The 21507-nt window shown below is 42.4% G+C and overlaps 1 protein-coding gene across 3 annotated transcripts in view; it reads right to left on the reverse strand.

Moving 5' to 3' along the window:
- Positions 1 to 422: 422 nt before the first annotated feature.
- The window catches only part of stx18 (syntaxin 18), a 32570-nt gene continuing 11485 nt past the window's right edge, over positions 423 to 21507 (reverse strand). Inside the window, exons 2-14 of one of the 3 annotated variants that reach the window (XM_077574426.1) lie at positions 19252 to 19319; positions 11422 to 11504; positions 5439 to 5491; positions 5280 to 5366; positions 4897 to 4998; positions 4747 to 4824; positions 4590 to 4656; positions 4428 to 4519; positions 4042 to 4133; positions 1362 to 1420; positions 1187 to 1256; positions 1015 to 1095; positions 423 to 936 (exon numbers count right to left, since the gene is read on the reverse strand). In XM_077574426.1, coding sequence (XP_077430552.1) covers positions 841 to 936; positions 1015 to 1095; positions 1187 to 1256; positions 1362 to 1420; positions 4042 to 4133; positions 4428 to 4519; positions 4590 to 4656; positions 4747 to 4824; positions 4897 to 4998; positions 5280 to 5358 — 816 coding nt within the window. In that variant the 5' untranslated portion in view covers positions 5359 to 5366; positions 5439 to 5491; positions 11422 to 11504; positions 19252 to 19319 and the 3' untranslated portion in view covers positions 423 to 840. Of the gene's footprint in view, positions 937 to 1014; positions 1096 to 1186; positions 1257 to 1361; positions 1421 to 4041; positions 4134 to 4427; positions 4520 to 4589; positions 4657 to 4746; positions 4825 to 4896; positions 5013 to 5279; positions 5367 to 5438; positions 6095 to 11421; positions 11505 to 19251; positions 19320 to 21507 lie in introns of those variants that run through there. The other 2 variants (XM_077574425.1, XM_077574424.1) reach the window with 2 other exon arrangements.

Raw genomic sequence — 21507 nt, forward strand, 5'->3', positions numbered from 1 at the left:
ATTATTATAATTATTATTACATTTTTGGTTTTTGGAATGTCTGCATTCAGTTTCATCCCAAAAACATACAAAATAATATTTTTTACATAGCAACGATGAAATATTATGAAAAATTAAAAACCTGATGTGCTAGAGAAAAAAGGAGGGCAGGTTCGAATTAGCGCAAAAAAAAAAATCACCTAGAAAAGTTTACTTACATCTCAGATTAAAAAAAAAATCATGAACGTTTACCAATTTAATTGATTTATCTGATTAACCGGTCTCCTTCAGCAAACACTAACCAGAACAGGCCTGGTTTTCTGCTGCTCTCAATCTTGCCTGCAAACCTGACATATTTAAAAATATGTCTGTTATCACATTTCAGTCTGAAGTAAAGAAACATGATCGAAAGTGTCAGTGAAAATCTCTGTGAAATGACAATGTGAGCGATGAATTGCTTTATTAGTCATACAGTCTGCTTGCTGAAGGCAAAATGTTCTCTGCCTGACAGTGAAGTTGGATTTATGGATACACGAGTGTTCTGACAAAAAAACACAAAACTATAAAGCTAGTGCACTTCTCATGTGAGGGGAACCTTCAAGTGCATTAAAGTTGTTAAATAAGAGCCGCAACAGAACATGCTTCTGTTTTCAGCCATTTGCCTTTTATCAAGCGTTTGCACCACTCAAAACGTGGCTGAATCAAAACGTGGCTGCATCCACACAGGCTGCCTTTAACTCTGGTGAAGAAGAGGCCACAAGAATCTGTTAACAGTCTGTTGTTCACAAGTCTGGTGTTGTCGTCACATCTTTATCATGTGACTGCCTAATGTGTTGTGGTCCATGGTGGTGGTGGGGCCTGTTAGCTGTCATACCAATCCAGGAAGAGCAGCGAGAAAGAGCACATCACCAGGAAGAAGAGGATCCACACACGGAAGCCGGCATTGTTTTTGATCGCCTAGTGGCACAAACAAAAGTGACTTTTGACACCAGAAAGTGCTGGAAAAAAAAACAAGTGTTGTTCTCGGAAGCTCACCTCCCGTATATCCTCATTGCCTTCTTTAACATTCTCTGTAGCGCCAACCACCAACTGATGGATGTTATCGATTTCAGTCTCCTGACAAATGACAAGTGAGGAGTAACATGTTAAAAAAGAAAAAAAAAACGAAGAAAAAAAAGCTCATGTATCAGTAGAAGCCGTAGCTTACTTGTTGGAGGACTTTCTCAGAAAAGATTTCCTGCAGTCTTGAGATTTCGACAACCTTCCCCTCGATTTGCCTAGTGGAAGGAAGCAAGAAGCAATAGATAAAGTCCTCTTGTGTTCATTACCGAGTTCTTTAGTAGATTTTACGAGGTAACAATAGTTGAGTTGTGGTGACTCACCTCACTTCATCTACCAGGTTGCTTATTTCACTGACCAGCCTCTGATTTTCCTGCTCAAACTGTACACATGCAAATGACACTCAATCAGGTACGTTGCAAATACAAGGTCATAAGCAGTCAGTTACATGTTGAATTCCAAATAGCGTATTTTCACGACTATAACGCGCACTTTAAAGTCTTAAATTTTCTCAAAAATCTACGGTGCGCCTTGTGTGTGTGGACCAAGTTCCAAAATCTGACCAACTGTGTGGAAGGACTTCGCGCAAATTATTGCTTATATACAAGAAAGGCGGACCTAGGGATGGGAATCGAAAAGAGGTTCTTGCTGAGAACCGTCTCTCAGTGTTTCAATTCCTTGGCATCGTTTGCAGTTTTTGCTAACAATTCCCTAATCGGTTCTCTGTGGCACGATGGCGTCACCACGCACACGATTCGCGCGACATTTCCGTGCGTGCCGAGCAACAAACATGGCGCCATGCTCGAAAGTTTGTTGACATCTTCCAAGAAAAGCTAACAACAGGCCAACTTGCAATGTTTGCAAATTGGATATTTTGTCTAAGGGAGGAAACACTACCACTATGCAAACACATTTGCACACGCAGCATGCGATGACTGTCTGTTGTGTTTGGGAGCGCTCCGGAGTCCCGGTGGGATCAACTCAGCAGCAACGGCCGCCAGCAGTGCAAGCGTTCTCTCTCCTATCAATACCCCAGGTACTGGTAGTAACTATATTAGCGGCAGTTTGCCTTTATGTGAAACGTGCCGTTAGTAACTAATGTTAAAGCCCGTATCTCACTAAATGGCACCGGCTTGCGAGGGTAACCCCGGGATCACAACGCATGCGTGTGCGTTGCGGCTGCGCTCCGCTGCGTCAATTTTATAGACAAAACTCACCGGCTGTGCACAGCTGCGGTCCGGCAGCTCCGTCGCCGACAACTTCCCGCTGTGTCTCGCTCGATAATGTGGCATTTAAAACGACGAAAAACACACAGAAAGTGTGCTCAACAGAGAAGCAGAAAGAGAGTTGGACAGATGTGCCGTGTCATATATAATCCACCTCCATTATAAATCTCTCCTCATCCATGTTCGCTGCGGTGAATTTGCAGGTATTTTATTCTGAAAAGTAACCGGAATTTTTTATTTTGAAACTGCATCGGTTTTGCTGTCCCGCTTGATGTGTTCTGTGCTAGTTTGCCATTTGACGGATGCGTCGTTCGGCAAAAATAGGTCTATCTGTGCGGCGGGCTGCGGCACGATGCAGCTGGTCTGAAGTCGATCCGTAGTGCACACGCAGCCAGTGTAATTTGAACAAGCTGATAGAATGGAAGCAAGTCGGCTGCGTCGGCGGAGCGAAGACGCAACGCACACGCATGTGGTGTAATCCCGGGGTAAACGGCTCGACCCGCAAGTGTTGTGTTGTTTTTTTTCATCAGGGTTCGTTCAAGGTTGCAAAACGTGCAAAGATGTACAAAACGAACCATGACTTAAAAGCAACACTCGCTACTGCCACACGATCACACTGCTCACGGGAGTCACACACCAGTTTACTGGCTGCGTCTGTTTTGACTCAGACAGGGAGGAGGAGTTTTTGAGTGCTCAGAGTTCACCTTAGTGTTGATATGTTACTGGAGTTGGACATTATTGTCACAAAATAATCTAGGTTGTATTTTGTAAATTTATACAGAAGATGATTAAAAAAAAAAAGTGTTTTATTTATTTAACATCTTTTTTTCCCCGCATGGCACCCCATTGAGTCCTCGAATGTGAACCTTAAAACTTCAGTTGGTTTTGTAAGGCCATGTTAAATGCTACAGATACAACTAAGACATAAAAAAGTGGATGCTAATCTATGTTCACCTTAAAAAAAAAAAAAAAGAATCGATAAGAGAATCGAATCGTTAAGAAGAATCGAAAACGGAATCGGAATCGTAAAAATCTTATCACTTCCCATACCTAGGCAGACCTGACTGAGGACAGACATGAGAGCACGGAAGAGTCAACTTGGTGGCGAGTTCTCCAGCCCCTCCTCTCCCTCTTCCTATAGCTTTACCAAGACTGGAAGGCAGCACCGTGCAAGTTACGCCACAATTTGTCAATGGATTGTGAATGCTTGGGCGAACGCAAAAGCCGGCTTCATTTCAGAGTACAGGACAACTAGACTGACTGAGATTTCCTGCAGTCTTGAGATTTCGACAACTTTCCCCTCGATTTGCCTAGTGGAAGGAAGCAAGAAGCAATAGATAAAGTCCTCTTGTGTTCATTACCGAGTTCTTTAGTAGATTTTACGAGGTAACAATAGTTGAGTTGTGGTGACTCACCTCACTTCATCTACCAGGTTGCTTATGAGACGGAGCCTGGCATGTTTGATGGAGAACTTGATCAATAGCAACATGAGTAAATTGTTATATATTTCAAGTACAACTGAACTCACTATTTCCATTGTTACGTCAAACAAACTCAGTTTTGTTCCGCTCGCTGCCTTTTTAAAAACATGCGCTAGCACTAGCATATGTTTTAGCATAATAGCATGTTACCATATGTTTTGAGCTAGCGTATGTGTAGTGCGGTGCACCTTATGTGAGTGTTAAACACAGAAATAGCTCCCCTAACTGTGACTGTGCCTTATAATACGGTGCGCCTTATGGTCGTGAAAATACGGTAAGTGTCTAGACTCACGAACCATTTGGATCTCTTCAGGCGAGAGCTCATCCTCCACTTTGCCTTCCTCCCAAAGGTTGACGCTTTGGTCCAGCACCTCTGTTGCACTCTTTTCTAAATCACACAAACATTCACTCAATGACTAGGAATCCTCAAGTATTTTATTTCACTATAGTGTGTTGTAGTTGCTATAGTTTGGGTCACTGGACAGTAAGTAAAAATAAAATTACAAATGTAGCGAGACTCTGAGGCATTACATTTACTTCGAAGCTCCTCATGGTGAGTTAACAATTGCAAAAACATGGAGGTCATGAATCACTGAGCAGGAATTCAACTCTCAGTGCACTAGAAAAGCCAAAAATAATAAATAGTATGCAGGCATCAAATAAACAGAATGCACTAACAAACCGAAGCTTTCCTCCTTCGCTGTCCTTTCCTCCTTTGGCTCCTCGTCCACTATTTTCTTCACACGACTGTGCTGCTCAGATCCCAGTCTTGACCTGAAATCAAGAGTCTTTTGTTTAAAATCAGGAAATGAGGATAAGTAACAAAATAGAAACAAATACTAACAGTCTCTTCTTGTCCACCATTCTCTTGACTCTTATGGCCCTCTGCTCCGAGTACAGTTTACAGACTCCTTGAAAATCATTCAAAACATGCACATTCAAGACAATATAAACATCTCAATGGCCATACAGTACTTTGTGATGGAGTTGCATCAGATCACCTTTCAAGTACATTTCAACGAGGTCCAAGATTGCACACCTGTGCTGTCTAATCTGGGCTGATGTCACCTGCTTCTCAGCTAGAAAGCATACAAATACAATGCAATGTAAAAATGGAACTAACATCGCAAGTCACCGCAGATGCTCCCAACCTTCTGTGCGTAGCTGTTTGATGGCCTCAGAACAAGTCCGCATGAAGATTTGGGCATCCTGGTCAATCTGATCACGTTCGCTATCTGTCATGCGGGTGAGATCTGATGAGATGAGACTGTAAGATACGTGACAAGGATCCTCAATATTGTAAAAATTGTCAAATCTTCCAGGGGAGTTCAGATGAAAATTAACTTGTGTGCAAGTTACTCAAGGTAGTAGGAATGTAACGATTCACTCAAGCCTGATTCGATTCAATTTTCGATTGGGAATTTTTTTTGCCCTTTTAAAAATTTTATGATATTTTTTTTTTTTTTTACAAAAATGCCGATACATTTGATAACCAAAATATGATTTTATTTAAACATCTAGACAGGGGCCTTACATTGACTACTTCCTGCGGAAGGGGCCACATCAGTCGAATGAAGTTCAAAACTGGACGAAAACCATAGCTTGGAGAGCATCAGCACCCCTGTCATAGAAGAGGCAAACTCAAGCACAGAACTAGCGGGAGAACAAACAAATATCAGCGGTGGAACCCTACCAAACTCCCCGAACTGTAGTCGAGCGGAGACTCCCAGGCTACAAACTGCGTGTGAAATGGCTCGGCCTTTTTCCATGAATTTTTCTCTCAGCTGTTTGATTTAGCAGCGAACTCTACTATTATTATTGGAGGAGACTTTAACACAGTCTTAAATCCATTAATAGACCGTTCTAATAACACAACATGTATAAGGCGATTACAATCTACTAAAGTAATAGGGGAATATATGGATGATTTTGGCCTCGTCGACAGCTGGAGACTTAAAAACCCAAATAAGAAGGAATTTACCTTCTTTTCCGCTGTACACCGGTCTTTTTCAAGAATTGATTATTTTCTTACAAATAACTCTATTGCTGATAAGACTGTTACAAAAATACATCCTATTATTATTAGCGACCACGCACCAGTCTCACTTTCCCTACAAGTTGATTTTACCTTTAAACCACCACCAACATGGCGTTTTAACATCTCTCTGCTAAACGATGCAGAGTTTGATAAAATTATAAGGAAAGAGTGGGCAGACTTTTTGGAAATAAATGACTCTCCAGGCCTATCGCCATCTCTTCTCTGGGAAGCTGGGAAAGCAGTAATTAGAGGTAAAATTATATCATATTCATCTTATAAAAAGAAACAGGATCAAAAATTTGAAAATGACTTGGAAGATAAAATTAAACAACTGACGGATGAGTACGCAATAAACCCAAATGACCAAATATGGACTGACTTACAAAATACAAAAATACAGTTAGACGATATGCTAACTAAAAAGACAGAGTTTATAATACAACAATTGAGATACAACAACTTTGAATATAATAACAAATCAGGTAAATTTCTTGCAAACCAACTTCAACGCAATCGGGAAAAATCTCTTATAACGGCTATTAAAGGGACAACTGGTGAATGTACACAATCACCAGAAGAAATTAATCAAATTTTTTATAACTATTATCGCAACCTATACTCAGAAACTAACAAACCTAACCCTGAGCATATTGAGGCATTCCTCAGTAGCTTAAATATGCCTCAGTTAACTACTGAATATAAAGATATGTTAGAAGCGCCACTTACTATAAACGAGTTGTACAGTGCTCTAGATAGTATGCCTAATGGCAAGGCACCTGGCCCAGATGGTTATCCGGCTATATTTTTTAAGCACTACTGGTTAATGCTTGCTCCGCTATTCTTAAGAGTAGTAACAGAAATTAAAACTAATGGTTACATACGTCCACACATGAATACAGCAGCAATTAAACTTTTATTAAAGCCAGAAAAAGACCCCACCCTTCCATCAAGTTACCGTCCGATTTCACTAATTAACACTGATATCAAAATTATTACTAAGGCTTTCACATCTAGATTAGAAACAGTAATCTCGACAATTATTCATAACGACCAAACAGGCTTTATTAAAGATCGCCACTCTACTAATAATATTAGGAGGCTCTTTAACCTTATTAGCATGTCACAGCGGCATGATAAGAAGGCAGTTATTATATCGTTGGATGCAGAAAAAGCTTTTGACAAAGTTAACTGGTCCTTCCTCTTTGCTGTTTTAAATAAATTTGGCTTTGGGAAATCATTTATCCACTGGGTGTCAGTATTATATGATTCTCCCAAAGCTACAGTTACTACTAACGGGATTATATCTAAGAGCTTTATTTTACAGAGAGGCACAAGACAGGGATGCCCACTATCCCCTTTATTATTTGCAATATTTATCGAGCCACTTGCAATAGCCATACGCCAGGAAAGAAGGATTCAAGGAATTCACTCTGGGGTAACAGAACATAAAATTAATCTATATGCCGATGATATTTTACTTTATCTAGAAAACCCGGCGATTTCGTTAGGGGAAGTATTTAACTTAATAACTAAATTCTCACAGTTGTCAGATTATTCTATTAACTGGACAAAATCAACACTTCTACCTATTACAGAAAATTCATGGAACCCTGCAAGCCAGGACCCACATTACTCATTTCCTATAGGTAATTTAAAATACTTAGGCATAAAAATCTCACCTAAATTAACTGATTTAATTCATTTAAATTTTTCTCCACTTCTGGATAACATTCATAGTGACTTGGAACGCTGGAATAATCTTCCTATTTCTTTAATAGGACGAATAGCCACCGTTAAAATGAAAGTTTTACCTAAAATAAACTATTTTTTCTCAATGATTCCATTTAAACCTACGGCTAAATGGTTCCAGTTGTTGGACTCAGCCGTTACAAAATTTTACTGGAAAAAAAAAAAAGCAAAGATTAGTCTATCTACTCTTCAGAAAAGTAAATCCAAAGGTGGCCTAGAGGCACCAAATTTTATGTACTACTATATAGCTAACCAGCTACAATATATCGTTCTATGGGCACAACCCAACAGAGATACTAACTGTTGGCTGGAACTAGAACAGAAGGATTGTAATAACCTCAGACTTCTAGATTTACTCTTTATTACAACATCGATTAAGCGACATAATTGTTTTAAAAACCCAATGATCTCCGCCACCCTGACTGCTTGGTGGAAGGCATTAGAAATTACAAAAGCCCAAGTGGAGCCCTGTGGGCTTTCTCCCCTATGGCATAACCCTGACTTTCGAATTAACAACCAAACGTTTTATTTAGGTGTGTGGGAGAAGAAAGGAATCACACATCTTCACCATCTCTTCTCAGATAATATGTTTATATCATATACATATTTGCTCCAAAAATACAAAATAACAAACGGAAATTTTTTACATTATCTGCAAGTTAAAAATATGATAAAGAAACAAATTCCAACACTTCAGGGTACGCTCCAACCGCCTGGCTTAGCTAAAGATATTACCAAGCTTTCTCCGACAACAACAAAAAAACTTTCAAAAATATATAAGTTACTTTCATATACGGATAAAATGTCTTTACCCATCTTAAAATGGGAGACAGACTTGTCTATAGCTCCGGAATCTGACTTTTGGATTCAAGTTTGTGAAAATGCATTTAAAATGACAAAACACACAAATTTACAACTTATCCAATACAAAATAATCCATAGAACATACATTACTCAATATATGATGAAGAAAATGGGCCTCTCCGACTCCGACATTTGTCTCCAGTGTTTACAAAACACTACAGACACTTATTTTCATGCTTTATGGTTATGCACCCCGGTTATGTATTTCTGGACTAAAGTCTTAGAAAAACTTTCCGCTATCTTGGACTATAGGATACCTTTATCTCCAAACTTGTGTTTGCTAGGTGACCTAACAACAACTGACCTACCACATAAACAATTTCAATCTACACTTGTAGCCCTTACTATCGCTAAAAAAACAATTCTTGTTAACTGGAAAAATAAACAAACTCTGAATATCGACCAATGGTCTAACCTCCTCATAAATCACATTTTAATGGAAAAAATATCGGCCTCAAATAAAAAACAAATATCAAAATTCATAGAAATATGGTCTACGTATATAGAATATTTTAACCTAATTCTGGTTATTTAATTCTGCCTGTTAGCGAGAGCCACCACATCGTGATAACTTACATTGATGTCTCTGCATTTGGCAGTTTGTTACTAATGGTTGTGTTTTTATAGTCAGGAACCCAGTTGCTGCCAACAGGATCGAACAGATTCACCTCCAATGGGCACTAAAGGCTAATATTCGGATTCACTGCATGCCAGGGGACTAACGTTACAGGTGCTGTCCCCCCTGGCTGGGCGTGGGCGGGTCTGCCCCTCTGTTGGCTGCTGGGTGGCGGCTGCGTCTTGGTCGTTCCCTGGGTCTCGTGGTGGGTGCTGTGTTGCGGGGCTCTCCCTGGTGTCCGGGGCGGCGCCGCCCCGGCGCGGTCCGTCGCTCTGGGTCCGGCGACGCGGGTCGGGGCCTGTGGGCCGCCGGGGTGCCCCGTGGTTCCCTCTCCCCTCCCCCTTCCTCCCCCTTGCTTCCTCTCCCTCTTCACCTCTCCCCGCCCGTCCTCCGCCTCCCTGTCCCTTCTCCCTCGTCGCCCTTCCTCCTCCTCTCCCCCTCTCTCTGCGGCCCTGCTGCTGCCTCCTGCCCTTCCTGTCGTCTCCTTCCCCCGTCCCCTCCCCCTCCCCTGTCCGCCCTCCTCCCCCTCCCCTAGGCCGGGGGTTCCGTCCGTGGCCCGGGTCTCGGCGCTCCGGGGGCCGGGGGAGTGGGCGGGATTGGTGTTGTGCCCGCCCCGCTCCGGTGGGCCTCCGGGCACTTCGGGCGGGCCCCGGTATCCGGGGGGCAAGCCCCGCCGGGGTCCCGGTGGGGTGGGTGGGGGTTTTGGTGGGCGGGTGCGCCTCCCCCCCCCCGCCCGGTTGGGGGGGGCCCAGCTGGTCGCTCCTCTTAACTCACTGCACTAGTTTTGCACAATACATTTTAGGGCACATAACACACTTTGGGGGGGAGTGGAGTGGGGTGGGGTGGAGACACCGTCTCCGCCCTGCAGCTCCCCTCCAAATTTTAATGCACCACACAACTGGGGGGGGGGGGGGGCATCGGTTGGGGCGGCCGCGGTATGAAGCAGTGCTGCGGTCGCCTGTCCGTGTGCACCCCCCCCCCCCCATTAATTTATTTTAATGCACCACATACGCTCATTGACATGCCTGGGGGGCGGATGGATCGGAGCAGGGGGGGATATCATTTCCCTCTGCTCCGGTTCACCTGCCCCCAATTTTAATGCACCACACACACACACTTATGTATATACACTGGGTGGGGTCACACACACGGTTTAGGGGTAGAGTTCGCCAGTCGGCGAGCTGGCGAACTTAGTAACAGGGTTAGTTTTTCACTTAGATCGTTGGGGTGACGACCGGGGCCTCTCCCCGCTGGGCCTGGGGTTCGGGGATGCCGCCCGTCCTCCGGTGCCCCCATCTCCCCTTCTGCCCCTGGTGTTCCGTCCCTCCGCGTGGTGGGGTGGGCGCGGGTGCCCTCTCCGCTCCGCTGCCCGGCCCCCTCTTCGGCGCGGATGCCTGGGTGCGGTGTGTCCCCGGGGTCTGGGGTCGGGGGCTGGGGGGCTGTCGGTTGGTGGGGGTGGGGGCGGGGGGGGCGGGGGCGGCTTGGTTGGTGGGGGGGTGGTGGTGGGGGTGCCGGGGTGGGGGGTGCTGGGGTGGGGAGGGTGTCTGGGGATTTGGGGACCTGGGGGCGGTTGGGGCTGGGTTGGGGTGGGTGGCGGGGGTAGGGGGGCGGGGGGGTCGCGGGGGGAGCGGGGGTTGTGGGCCGGTGGGGTGCCTGGTGGGCCTGCAGTGCCCCGTCCTGCTGCGTTGGGTTGGGGGCGCGGGCCGCGTTGGGGTGGGGGGCGCTCCTGCTCCGGGGTTTGCTCTCCGGCCGGTGGCCCCTGTGGGGCCCGGGGGTCGTCCTTTGGCGCGGCCGCGGCCTGGGGGGCCCTGAGGTGTTGCGCTTGCTCTGTCCTGGCGGGGGTCGACGGCTCCCCTCTTTGGTGGAGATTTTCATGCATGCTAGATCCACCACACCAGCATCTATCGAGACTCAGACACAACTTGTTTCTCCCTCAGGTCATTGATTCGGTGGAGGCTGGTGTCTGTGGATCTCACTCTGCTTCGTCTGTCCTTTCTACCTTTCCTCAGTTTCTCCTTTGGGCCCTTGAGGTTTCCCTGATTTGTTGGAGTTTGGATGTCTTTGGGGTTGGTGAAGGTTAGTGGCCCGGTGGGTGGTGTCTGGTCGGTGCTGGGCTTCGCTTTTCTTTCTTTTCTTTGGTCCCCCTTTGGGTCTCCTGGCGGCCCCACGACTCTGGCTGGATTTTGAAGTGTTCGGTTTAGGTGAACGGTATGGGAATTCTTATTTATTTTTATTTTTTATCGCACGCACGCACGCACGCACGCACGCACACACACACGCACGCACACACGCACAAACACACATACAAAAAACAAAAAAAAAGGGAGAACAATGATGATGACATTTCAAATGATCAATACTGAGATCTCCCCAAAAAAAAAAAAAAAAAAAAAAAAAAAAAAAAAAAAAGAAATGGCTCGGTGCTGTGGAAACCGGTGAGTAATGATCTGGCCCTGTCCATTGAACAATTTCGAGGCACAGTGGAGAAGAAGCTGGAGAAAATGGGAAATATCATCTATCAATACGGAGCAGAATGATTTGGAGTACTAGAGTTGAAAGTTGCCAAAAGTTGCTCCCACTCCACCAGTCTTTAGGAGGCAACAGGAAATCAAACTCAGGAGACTTTGGAAGAAGGTCTTGGAAGTGGAAAAGGAGGGCATGAGCGCCCTCCAAGGTGACATTAAAGCACATGTGGCATCCCTCCGCAGAGCAGATAATTCACAGAAACAAATGAGGATTAAAGAACAGACAAGAACACAGTTGTACAAAGATCCCTTTAAGTTATTTAAGACTCTCTTCACCAAGGAGAAAAGTGGAGTTCTAAAAGCAACAAAGAAAGACCTGGAGGAGCACCTTAGATCAACACATTCTGATCCAAAGCGCCATGAACACCTGGCCATCCCTCCAGAGATTCCTCCAAACGACCACCCAGAACATCAATTTGAGACCGGTCCCCCAACGTAGGAGGAGGTGGAGAAGATTCTCCGCCGGGCAAGAACAGCATACAAACATACAAAGTGTACAAGAACACACCCGACGCACGTAGGTTTCTCTGGGGCCTCATGAGGACGGTATGGCAGTAGAGGTCCATACCCAAAGGCGTTAGGCCGGCTACTGGCATAGGTGTGATTCTTATTCCAAAGGAGAAAGACACAACGAACATCAGTCAGTTCCGCCAAACTGCCTTGATTAACGTGGAGGGTAATATCTTCTTCAGAGTCATCGCCAAAAGGTTGGCCGAATACCTGCACAGAAATTAGTATTTGGATACATGCGTTCAGAAGGCAGGGATATTGGGCTTCTCAGCGTTCCTAGAACATGCCAGTATGATCTGGCAACAGATCCAAATGGCAAAACTGGAGAAAAGGGAACTCCATGCGATCTTCTTGGACCTTGCAAACGCCTTTGGCTCTGTGCCCCATGAGCTCGTCTGGACTACCTTCAAGTTCTTTAATATCCCGGACACCATCATGACCCTGGTCAAAGACTGCTTTCAGGACCTGCAGTTCTGCTTCTCTACGCCTGAATTTACCCCCTCATAGCAGTGCCTGGAAGTAGGCATCATGGCCGGATGTACCGTCTCTCCCTTGGCTTTCACCATGGTGATGGAGGATATCATTCGAGCCTCAAAATGGGACGTAGGTGGCCAAAAACTCTGCTCTTACTGGCGCCTCCCTTCCCTCAAAGCCTACATGGACGGCATCACCACCCTGACTACCACCACCCCATGCACCAGAAGGTTACTCAGAAAACTAGAGAACATCAGTTGGGCCCGTATGTTTTTTTTTTCTTTTTTTTTCCCAGGAGAGCTCAGTATTGTTCATTCGATTTAACATCATCATTGCTCTCCTTTTTTTAAAAAAACAAATAAATTAAAAGAATTTAATAAATGTTTTTTTTTTAAAATATATATACATATATATACATATACACACATATATATAAATATATATATTTTTTTTTTTTTGTATGTGGGTGAGTATGTGTATGCGCGTGTGTGTGCGTGCATGCGTGCGAGTGTGTGTGTATTCATCAGTTCACCTAAAGCCCATTAAAAAAAATCCCATACTAATAATATAATATAATAATAAATTGCCAAATGCAGAAACATCAATGTAAGTTATCACGATGTAGTGGCTCTCGCTAACAGACAGAATTAAGTAACCAGAATTAGGTTAAAAAATTCTATATATGTAGACCATGTTTCTATAAATTTTGATATTTGGTTTTTATTTGAGGCAGATATTTTTTCCATTAAAATGTGATTTATGAGGAGGTTAGACCATTGGTCGATATTCAGAGTTTGTTTATTTTTCCAGTTAACAAGAATTGTTTTTTTTAACGATAGTAAGGGCTACAAGTGTAGATTGAAATTGTTTATGTGGTAAGTCAGTTGTTGTTAGGTCACCTAGCAAACACAAGTTTGGAGATAAAGGTATCTATCCTACAGTCCAAAATAGCGGAAAGTTTTTCTAAGACTTTAGTCCAGAAATACATAACCGGAGTACATAACCATAAAGCATGAACATAAGTGTCTGTAGTGTTTTGTAAGCATTGGAGACAAATGTCGGAGTCTGAGAGTCCCATTTTCTTCATCATATATTGAGTAATGTATGTTCTGTGAATAATTTTATATTGGATAAGTTGTAAATTTGTGTGTTTTGTCATTTTAAATGCGTTTTCACAAACTTGAATCCAAAAGTCAGGTTCCGGTGCTATAGACAAGTCTGTCTCCCATTCCGAGATGGGTAAAGACATTTTATCAGTATATGAAAGTAACTTATATATTTTTGAAAGTTGTTTTGTTGTTGTCGGAGAAAGCTTGTTAATATCTTTAGCTAAAACAGGCGGTTGGAGCGTACCCCGAAGTGTTGGAATTTTTTTCTTTATCATATTTTTAACTTGTAGATAATGTAAAAAAAATCCGTTTTTTATATTGTATTTTTGGAGCAAGGATGTATATGATATAAACATATTATCTGAGAAGAGATGGTGGAGATGTGTAATTCCTTTCTGCTCCCACACAGCTAAATGAAACGGTTGGTTGTTAAGTTGAAAGTCGGGGTTACGCCATAGGGGAGAGAGTCCACAGGGCTCCACTTGGGCTTTTGTCAATTCTAGTGCCTTCCACCAGGCAGTCACGGTGGCGGAAATCATTGGGTTTTTAAAACAATTATGACGCTTAATCAATGTTGTAATAAAGAGTAAATCACGAAGTCTGAGGTTATTACAATCCTTCTGTTCTAATTCCAACCAACAGTTAGTGTCTCTGTTGGGTTGTGCCCATAGAACGATATATTGTAGCTGGTTAGCTATATAGTAGTACATAAAATTTGGTGCCTCTAGACCACTCTTTGGATTTACTTTTCTGAAGAGTAGATAGACTAATCTTTGCTTTTTTTTTTATTCCAGTAAAATTTTGTTACGGCTGAGTCCAACAACTGTAACCATTTAGCCGTAGGTTTAAATGGAATTATTGAGAAAAAATAGTTTATTTGGGGTAAAACTTTCATTTTAATGGTGGCTATTCGTCCTATTAGAGAAATAGGAAGATTATTCCAGCGCTCCAAGTCACTATAAATGTTATCCAGAAGTGGAGAAAAGTTTAAATGAATTAAATCAGTTAATTTAGATGAGATTTTTATGCCTAAGTATTTTAAATTACCTATAGGAAATGAGTAGTGTGGGTCCTGGCTTGCAGGGTTCCATGAATTTTCTGTAATAGGTAGAAGTGTTGATTTTGTCCAGTTAATAGAATAATCTGATAACTGTGAGAATTTAGTTATTAAATTAAATACTTCCCCTAGCGAAGTAGCCGGCTTTTCTAAATAAAGTAAGATGTCATCGGCATATAGATTAATTTTATGTTCTGTTACCCCAGAGTGAATTCCTTGAATCCTTCTTTCCTGGCGTATGGCTAATGCAAGTGGCTCAATAAATATTGCAAATAATAAAGGGGATAGTGGGCATCCCTGTCTTGTGCCTCTCTGTAAAGTAAAGCTCTGAGATATAATCCCATTAGTAGTAACTGTAGCTTTTGGAGAATCATATAATACTGATACCCAGTGGATAAATGATTTCCCAAAGCCAAATTTATTTAAAACAGCAAAGAGGAAGGACCAGTTAACTTTGTCGAAAGCTTTTTCTGCATCCAATGATATAATAACTGCCTTTTTATCATGCCGCTGTGACATGCCAATAAGGTTAAAGAGTCTCCTAATATTATTAGTAGAGTGCCGATCTTTAATAAAGCCTGTGTGGTCGCTATGAATAATTGCCGAGATTACTGTTTCTAGTCTAGATGTGAAAGCCTTAGTGATAATTTTAATATCAGTGTTAATTAGTGAAATCGGACGGTAACTTGATGGAAGGGTGGGGTCTTTTTCTGGCTTTAATAAAAGTTTAATTGCTGCTGTATTCATGTGTGGGCGTATGTAACCCTTAGTTTTAATTTCTGTTACTACTCTTAAGAATAGTGGAGCAAGCATTAACCAGAAGTGCTTAAAAAATATAGCCGGATAACCATCCGGGCCAGGTGCTTTGCCATTAGGCATACTATCTAGAGCACTGTACAACTCGTTTATAGTAAGTGGCGCATCTAACATGTCTTTATATTCAGTAGTTAACTGAGGTATATTTAAGCTACTGAGGAATGCCTCAATATGCTCAGGGTTAGGCTTGTTAGTTTCTAAGTATAGGTTACGATAATAGTTATAAAAAATGTAATTAATTTCTTCTGGTGATTGTGTGCATTCACCAGTTGTCCCTTTAATAGCCGTTATAAGAGACTTTTCCCGATTGCGTTGAAGTTGGTTTGCAAGAAATTTACCTGATTTGTTATTATATTCAAAGTTGTTATATCTCAATTGTTGTATTATAAATTCTGTCTTTTTAGTTAGCATATCGTCTAACTGTATTTTTGTATTTTGTAAGTCAGTCCATATTTGGTTATTTGGGTTTATTGTGTACTCATCCGTCAGTTGTTTAATTTTATCTTCCAAGTCTTTTTCTGATTTTTGATCCTGTTTCTTTTTATAAGATGAATATGTTATAATTTTACCTCTAATTACTGCTTTCCCAGTTTCCCAGAGAAGAGATGGCGATAGGTCTGGAGAATCATTTATTTCCAAAAAGTCTGCCCATTCTTTTCTCATAATTTTGTCAAACTCTGCGTCGTTTAGCAGTGAGATGTTAAACCGCCATGTCGGTGGTGGTTTAAAGATATAATCAACTTGTAGGGAAAGGGAGACTGGTGCATGGTCGCTAATAATAATAGGATGCATTTTTGTAACAGTTTTATCAGCAATAGAGTTATTTGTAAGAAAATAATCAATTCTCGAAAAAGACCGGTGCACAGCGGAAAAGAAGGTAAATTCCTTCTTATTTGGGCCCGTATGAAGATCAAACGGTCTAAGTCGCGCAGTATCTCAGTGGTGAAGGGAGTGCTTACTGACTTGCAGTTCTTCATCGGTGAGGATCCAAATCCCACTGTAACTGAGCAGCCAGTCAAAAGCCTTGGAAGGCGGGGAATGTTCAGCAAGGAAGAGGAGGCCTGGGGCTAACAATTAGCCGTCCAGCCTGGAGAAATGCCACCGCTCCAACATGGAGGAAAATGGTGGTGGAGGACTTGCGGCGTCAGGAGGAGGCGGCAAGATGGGCCAAAGCAGTCGCTCGTGGCAAACAGATTCCGTGGACATGGTGGGCGAGTGTCAAAAGGAGGAGATTGAGCTGGAGGGATGTATGGGCCATGGAAGCGAGGAGCTTGAGCTTCGCCATCAGAGCCACCTATGATGTCCTTGAAACATCAACTAATTTCAGCCAGTGGTTTGGCGAAGATCCTGGGTGCGTCCTGTGCACCAAGCCAGCCTCCTTCAGGCACATACCCACCGGGTGTAAAACCAGTCTCACGCAGGGACGGTACACTTGGCGCCACAACCATGTCTTGAAGAGCCTTGCTTCCACATTGGAGGAAAAACGATCCAGCATCAACACCCTACCACTGCCAACATCTAACACATCATGGGCCTTTGTCCGTGAAGGGGCCACAGCTGCCAGGAGCAACACTACACCATCCGAGAAAAGCCAACTGTGCATAGCACGTGATTGGAAGATGCTGGCAGATATTGGCAAACAGCTGTAACAGTGTACCCCTCAGAGTTCGCCGCCACCACCACCTTGAGGCCTGACTTGGTGTTCTGGTCCCCTTCCTTAAAGAACGTATACATAGTCAAACTTACTGTACCTTGGGAGGGCTCCATGGAGGAGGCATATGAGGGGAAATACCTGCGATATTCTGAGCTAGCCGCTGAAGCTTGAAATCGTGGCTGGAACGCAGAAGCCCGCCCAGTGGAAGTTTGGTGCAGAGGGTTTGTGAGAAACGTCTACCACAAGACTACTGAGGGACTTGAGAGTTAGGGGCCCAGAACCAGCGTACAGCCATCAAAGCTGTATCAGAGGCAGCAGAAAGAAGTAGCCAGTGGCTCTGGCTGAAGAGTAACGACAGCCGTTTGGCCCACCAAATAGCATGATAGGAGGTGTGCGGTCAGCCTAGGCCTGACTCAGGGAACAGGACGCCCCTGCCATGCATAGTACACTGAGATGTCTGCCATTTGACAGCAAGGTGACTCCCATGGGTAATTGGGTTTGGGACGCAAGCTCAGGGCTGATCATCCTGCAGCTTGCCACCTCTGGGGAGGGTGTATAGTGTAAAAGGCCGAAATACCCCGTGACCCAGAGGAACACTACTAATGATGCGTCTTGTAAATTAATTTTCTCAAGCCTATCATCTACTATTTACCGTCAAGTCCACTAGTTAATTGTATGTGCTCGCACATGGATAGCAACATTTCATTCTGTGTTTTCTGGAAATACATTTTGTCTTTGTTACACACATTAACTATTTGTAACTTTCTATAAAAAAAAATACTTGAAAATGAACTAATTATTTTGACTGTTTAACGAAATGTTTATGTTGTTATCAGTGCTTTGTGGTTAAGGTTAATATTCTGCCCTCGCAACAAATTCTCAGCTTTGTGCAGCGAGACAGATAGTATAAAAAAAGGAAGCTTTGTTGAGGATTCACGTTGATTTTTTTTTACTATTTTTTTTCACAAAAAAGTTTGTCCTTAATATGCTTTTAATCTTCTAAAATGAATCAAAATACTCGTGTATGTCTTTATGTATTCTGATTTTAAATTATGTAAAGGGGAAACTTGATAAATTGTGCTTCTTTCTGTCCCTTCTCAAACTTGCATGTTATCACACTGCTTTTTTTTCCTTTCCTTTGTTTTGTTTTTATTGCTGTGCTTGTTTGAGACGAATAAAATCAAATGAGAAAGACTTAACAGTCAACAAGTGTAACAATAAGGCCCTCTACTGGACTAATAAGACACAATATCAGCGACATGTATTTCACGCGAATGTACGGGCCACAGGACTAACACACAGATGATAAATTGCCTCATTAAGTAAACAAGGAGCTACTTACAAAACATAAAACCTTCAATTGATTTCTTACAAAGTTTTTATTGGCGTCTGCAAAGACCCGCCAAACAATACTGGACAATCCACAGAACGGTCCGGCTAGAAACGATAAAACACTGCGCAAGGCATAGCAGTTAACATGGCGTTGTAAATCGATGCTTTCATTTTTAACATCGATGCATATTTTAAGCAGTTTACATCGATATTAAATCGATTTTCGATGCATCGTTACATTCCTACAAGGTAGTTAGCAATCTTTTTCTGTTTTATTTTATAGCATTCTGATCCTTTTCATTCAGAGAATAGATGTAGCCCTTTTTACATTTTGGCAAAATAAAAGGTCAAGTTGGGTCAACTGAAAAAATATTCTTGACAAAACAAAGTCAAAGAAGTGTAATAAGAAGGAAGCCGAAAATCAGATCGCAGGAACAGCAAGTAGATGAGACCTGCCAGACCATGGGGTTTCCCACAACTTTTGAAAATCGGGCTCCACATAACTATACTACAGACATCTTAATGTTGAGTTAATGTGTTGTGGTTGAAACTTTTGGAGAGGAAATCCAACAGTTTTTCCGGGACGTTAATCCTTCTCCGCTTGGTTGCACTTCAATTATTGCCGACAACTAGACTGGAGCCTGCTGCCGAAGACCACACGGCTTGTTGGGCCTCACCAGAAGCAGACACATTTGACACTTGCAACAAATCTGTGTTTGTCATATTTTGTAAAATTTCCTACAGTTGGTAACTGAGGCTTACCTTCCCGCGCTCACATAATCCTTCCTATGTTGCAGCAAGAAGTCTTTCAGCTTGGAGATGTTAACGATCTAGGAAAGTACAGTGAGAAAGACATTACATTACAAACATGTCAAAGCATCAAATTACCAAGAAGCAAGCAAGCAAGACTAAAATGTAGAATTTTGTGCTTGTTGAAGATGACAGGTGACCAATGTCCGTTCATAGCCGTGAATTCACAATATTTATCTTTGGAAATTCATTAGCACGTGCGACGCACTAAATTCAAACTTGCCATTTCCCCGTCAAGCTGCTCTCATAAATAAAAGGCGAGCAAGCCACTGCGCACACAGTGCTGGCTGGCAGAGTGATTGCAAATAAGCTTTAAATTCAGGATGTGTTTCTATTTATCGCCGAGTGACTATGTGTACAAGGAAACCAAAGGAAACATGCTTCAATTCAATATTTGCGGCTGTAATTCAGTCAAATATGAAAAAAGAGCCAATTGCTTCCCTGTCTACAGAGTTCTGCTGGCAGTGCAGACCCTCACACAGCAGGCTCTGTTGGACGGCGCACAAGAGACAACTGGGACAAGCTCCGGATTGAAAAATGACACAATGGCTTTGACTGTGACGGGAGTCGGCCAGCGTGGGAGATTATTATGATAGCATAATGTCTTCGGCCTTCAACCTTTCCACTCTAACAACACCAATTATCTAATTGCTCAGGCTGTAAGCAGTAATCTGGCACCAGCTGTCTAATAATATCTCTAAACATCCATTTGAGCATCACAGAGACCTGAAGTGAGGTTTTATTTGAGCTGACTGGAAATGTGGAGGGAAAAAAAGGGTGTCAGAATTTACAGGGCTGAGCAATTTGTTGGAAACATAGATGTCCTTTTTCTTGCTTGCGTGACGTACGGCATGGCTGCCGCCTACCCGCTAATCCAGGCAAGCTGACCGACCCTTGTAATAATACAATTATTTGGGGTCAGGAGTTAATTGTTGTTCAGAGCAGTTAAGCTTGGGAGACGAATTATAGAGCGAACTGAAATGGTCTTTTGCTTCAAAGACTTTCTGAACATGGTCTGTGTAGTGCGCTGTCTACGAGAATCAAAAAAACAGACGTGATGCTGAAACTGGCGTTTACTAATCAGCAAAAAGCGCTGCCATCAAAATATTTTACACAATTTTTGTTTTCACCCAGTGAGCCGAGACGAAACTACACCTTTTTAGTTTGAACCGCCGTCACGTACGATATCACACAAGAAGACATCAGCAAATGTTATACAACTAAACTCCAGCACAACATCCGCGTTAGCAAAAATAAATAATAAGAATATACAGGATTTTTAGGGGGAAAAAATATACAGGAAATTATGTCAAATCAGCAGACTTGCATTCAAAACCACAAGACTCCAGTGGGGTCTAAATACTTTTGTCCGACGTATAAAAAAAACAAAAACAACCTTTTGCTGACCATGCCTGTTTTCACTTGATGACCAAGGTAAGACGGAGCGTTTAGTTTTCATGTTTTAGAGCTGTTAAATTAGTTTACTGTTTGATGACAAGTTAAAATGTTACAGAAGCAGTCATTACACTTAAACTAGTTGTTTGGTCATTGATGTAGTGATTGGGCTATATTTATACTTTTACTATTTATTTACAGCCAACCGTTAGTAATACCTTCCATCTCTGTATATCTTTTTCTGGCACAGGCTGATGTAATTTTTCTCTTGGGGATGCTCATTATTATCATTTTCTTTGATGGTTCTCCTTTTCTGTTGTTTTGTTAAAATATATTAGTGTTATTTTTTTACTACGAGCTGTTAAAAAAATTAACCTGTATAAGGTTTTTTTTTTCTTAAATGTATCATCTATCTAGATGGCTAGTTAGCTAGCTGGTTAGCTAGTTATCAATCAATACAGAACAGGAGGTGTACCTGCTACATACTTTAAATTCAAATTCAAAAACACTTAATTTGTCCCCGAGGGGCAATTCAATGACATATGAACAGTATTAAAAGACAGGCATTACACCAATAAACATAAAAACATATACAAAATGCTGCAGTTAAAATTATGCCAGCTACTAACTTAATCAAAAGCTGAGGAAAATAAACACAGCTCAACTTCTGGCTAGCAGATGTCATGGCTTCGCATATACTGTATTAAAAAACCCCAACAACAGCAACAAAAATTTCAAAACAAAACACCGTAACAACTTCTCCCGGGCTATTAAAAAAACAAAACAAAAAAAGACCTGATTGTCGCAAAGGAA

Source organism: Vanacampus margaritifer, chromosome 8 (genome assembly GCF_051991255.1).
Source record: "Vanacampus margaritifer isolate UIUO_Vmar chromosome 8, RoL_Vmar_1.0, whole genome shotgun sequence".
In the NCBI taxonomy this organism is placed as follows: domain Eukaryota; kingdom Metazoa; phylum Chordata; class Actinopteri; order Syngnathiformes; family Syngnathidae; genus Vanacampus; species Vanacampus margaritifer.